The sequence below is a fragment of the Chrysochloris asiatica genome, unplaced genomic scaffold (assembly GCF_000296735.1).
Source record: "Chrysochloris asiatica unplaced genomic scaffold, ChrAsi1.0 scaffold00532, whole genome shotgun sequence".
NCBI classification, from domain to species: Eukaryota; Metazoa; Chordata; class Mammalia; order Afrosoricida; family Chrysochloridae; genus Chrysochloris; species Chrysochloris asiatica.
The window spans coordinates 193,693-197,618 of record NW_006409050.1 but is presented as its reverse complement, the minus strand read 5'-3'; the positions used below and the strand labels follow the sequence as shown (position 1 = coordinate 197,618).

Here is a 3,926-nt window from a genome sequence, read left to right as displayed (position 1 = left end):
CTTTCCCCCACGTGGTCTCACCCAAGATGGCGGCTCCTGGAGCAGCCGAGCGTCCCGGACTAGAAAGCAATAGATTTCTTGCTTCTGCCACAAATACCCCCAGCTGTGAGCCTTCCAACCTTCTAAGTATTCCTTTATATGCGGTTCAGAGTTCTGGGACCAGCCCCTGAGCCTTCTTGGTCAGGTATTCTGTGTTGTTGTTGGCGGAGCTCTCTGCTATACACCCACCCGATCCACCATCTTGTTTGTTCTCTCCTTCTTTTTCTTATTGACTCAATGTCATTACTTTTTTTAGGTTTGCTTAGCATGTTATTTTTTTCTTGAATCTGTGTAAGTAATTTGTGTGTTTCTAGGAATGTCTATAGTTCATCTAGGTGATGTAATTTGTTGGTGTGCAGTTTATAGAATGCTCATACAACCTTTTTCCCCTGTAAAATTGATAGGAATTTCATTTTCTAATTTTAGTTACTTGTGTCTTCTCTCATATTTTTCTGTTTCGTTCTACTTAAAAATTTGGCAATTTTATGAATCTTTTTAAAACTGTTGTATCTTATCAATTCTCTATTACTTTTCTATTTTCTCTTCTGTTTATCTTCACTCTCATCTTTATTGTTACTTCCTTCTTGTAAGTTTGCACTGAATTTGATCTTCTCTTGCTAGTTCCTCAAGGTATAAAGTTATGTTATTAATTTTTCTTTAGGTTTTATGTAAGCATTGCTTACATTTAGTTCATTTTTTTCTCTCATTATTTTAGTGATTAGTTATTGCCAGCATTTTGTTAGATTTTTCAAGTATAATCATCTCCAAAAGCTTATATTTAAGCTATAAAATGTTTGAAGGACCTTAAAATTACTATTAAAATTATTATTATGACCTTAATATTCCTATTAAAATTATTATTATAGTTATTTCCCATATTTTAGAAGCTATTATTTCATTTTGTGTTTAACTTGGGAAGTTTTGGCACTATATTAAATTTAATATAGATTGGAATTTATGGTTTCCCAAGGAAGTAACCACTTTCTATCTTAATAAAAAACCAAACCAATTGCCATCAAGTCAATTCCTAGTTACAGTGACCCCGTATGTGCAGAGGAGAACAGCATTCTCTAGAGCTTTGAAAGCTGTGGCTTTTCAGAAGGAGATCATCAGGCTTTTCTTCTGAGATGCCTCTGGGTGGGTTCAAATGGCCAGCCCTTTATTTAGTAGTAGAGTGCTAAACGGTTGACTTCAAGCTTTAGTAACCTACTGTCATTGAGTCAATTCTGACTCATAGCAACTCTATCTAGGCTTCTGACACTGTTCATCTTGATGGGCACAGACAGCCTCATCTTTTCCCATGGAGTGGTTGGTAGGTTTGAACTTCTGACTTGGTAGTTAGTAGCCCAATGCCTACTCCTTCCATGTGTTAATAATTGTGGTGCTGTGAAGTAAAGAACTGCATCATAAGGTCACTTAGAACTGTGAGGTTAGTATTTCAAACTCACTTGGAAACACTATACAGGAAACACTATAAACACTCTATGAGTCAAAACCGACTTGACGGTGCTTAATAACAATAATTATTAAGCTAATTTTTTTTTCAATAATATAAATGTTAAACCTTTTAAAATAATAATTTGACTATTAATCTACTATATAATAGTTCAAGAATACTTTAAAACATATGGTTAATTCTGCTATAATTGTTTTGAAATGTGAATTTATTCCAACTCTATTACTGACAGACCTTGTCTGCAGCCATCCACTGATCCTGAAAACGTGCTTAAACACGCTTTTTTTTGGTATGGAATAAACCTATGCTTTTGTGAATTGGCATGCTAGTGACAATACTTTTTTTTTTTTTTTTTACCTTTTCCTTGGGTTTTAAGGATTAATTTGAGCATAATGTTCATTTCTCATTTTCTCATTCACAATTTCATTCATGAGAAATATTAGAAAATGGCACCCAGCTGAACTGAGCCATGTAGGAATTCACAAGACACATGATGCCCATAGCAGCTCAGCCATATGGGCCAGGTACTACAAGTCACCATGCATAGAATGTGCCATACCAGTCACCTCTGCTGTTACATCATGACATCAACTCTCCTTCCACTGTTTAACAATAACTTACAAGTGTAACCTGGTCAACATTCACTTCTACATACAAGCCTCAATTCAAGGTTTGTTGAGTTGGCTTTGACTAATAGAGACCCTGTATAGGGTTTCTGAGGCTGTAAATCCTTTTGGGAGCAGGAAGTCTCATCTTATTCCAAAGAGTGGCTGTTTGCCTTGAACCACTGACATTGTGGGTAGCATTCAGTGCTTATCCTATAGAGTGTTTATCCTATAGAGTTACAGCGCTCAAGATAAAGGACTTTCTTATTGTCATGTTTGTTATTATTGCTGTTAAGCACCATTAAGTCAGTTCCAACCCATAGCAACCCTGTATTGGGTTTCCACGGATCAGCTGGTGAGCTTGAACCACTGACCTGTGGTTCAAACTGACTTTACAGTCCAGCCCATTAACCCACAATCCCACACATAGTATTTATGTATTTTTGAATAATTTAACCAGTGTAAAACTGTACTTATGTTTTCATTAGGTTTCTATTTTTTACAAGAATGTTATTGACAGTGTTTTTGAGTGCTGTTATTCTCATTTCAGTTTTTATTGCATGATTTTGCATACTTCAATGAGTTTTAAGAATGTATTTGCCACATTATAGCAGAACTGACTTAAGTTTGTCAGGGAAATGTAATTGTTTTCATATTTATTAACATATATAACTTGTATTTAGTAAGACACCATTACAAATGTTAGGTTAAAAATTTGTGGAAAAATGGAATTAACATAATGGATTTTTTTCATGGACTCCTTGAAGCCCCCTCATATTCTGGCTGGACTATTAAATTCTCTTCTACCATTCAAACAGTTTCCCATGGAACCTAGTATTTGGATAGTGACTCTCAGAGAAACATGGAAATGTTAGTAATGTCTATTATAAATTCCCTGTCATTTATTGTGTCCTTAACTATTTATTTCTGGCTTTTATAAAATTGCACAGAAAACAAAGGCTACACTTGATAAAACAAAGAAAACACCTGTAAAATCAGAGAAGAAAAAAGACAAAGGAAAATCTGAGGAATCAGATGAGTAAGATATAAGATATATGTTAATATTTTTCTTTTTTGTGAATTGAATTTATATTTTATACAATGGTTTATGGGTATATGAACATAACTTTATCATAGGTAATTTTAAAAGCATAACATTAGCAAATAAATAGTCTTATAAGCAGACAAGAATATGATATGGGGAGAAATATGATAAGTGAAGATTAAAGAGCCAAAGTTGAGTTGGCTGAATGAACCATGAGGTGTTCAGGAATCTGTAATCTGTAAAAAATTATAGAGTAAAAAGGGAATAATAATATTTTCTTGATGGTCTTTGTAATGATTTGTAATTAGTTTTTAACACCCTAATCTAGGTTTTTATTTTTTGTTCAATTATTATTTTATTTAGTTATCTATTTTTAATGTTTAAAGACTATTGTTAAGTAGCTTTATTAAGTGAATATTTTCTTTAATATCAATAAATAATTTTGTGTAGTCAAAGCTTAATGTGAAAATATAGTTTTGAAAAAGTAACTATCACTTCAATCTTTTATATCGTTCCCAATCATTGATCAAATTGTTTTGACCTTGGATTTAGAGTAGAAAAGATGATCAATGCTCTTTGAAAATCCTTGCCCTATCTCAAACTTTTCAGTTTTACTCATACTAAATGAGAAAGCTGTTCTAGAAGATAATTTGAGAAATGTTATTCAGTTGTTTAACAGTCATTTTTTTTTTTAATTAAATGTTTTTATTTTGCATTGAGTGAAAGTTTACAGGGCACATCATCAGCTTCACATTCAACCATTCATATAGCTTGTTTCATT

The 3,926-nt window shown here is 33.0% G+C and overlaps 1 protein-coding gene across 1 annotated transcript in view; it reads left to right on the top strand.

Moving 5' to 3' along the window:
- LOC102819007 (putative leucine-rich repeat-containing protein DDB_G0290503-like) overlaps positions 1-3,926 on the top strand; it is a gene marked incomplete at its 3' end in the record, with an annotated part of 310,097 nt that overhangs the window by 113,177 nt on the left and 192,994 nt on the right. The window contains exon 8 of the mRNA XM_006877591.1: positions 3,051-3,139. Coding sequence (XP_006877653.1) covers positions 3,051-3,139 — 89 coding nt within the window. The remainder of the gene's footprint in view (positions 1-3,050; positions 3,140-3,926) is intronic.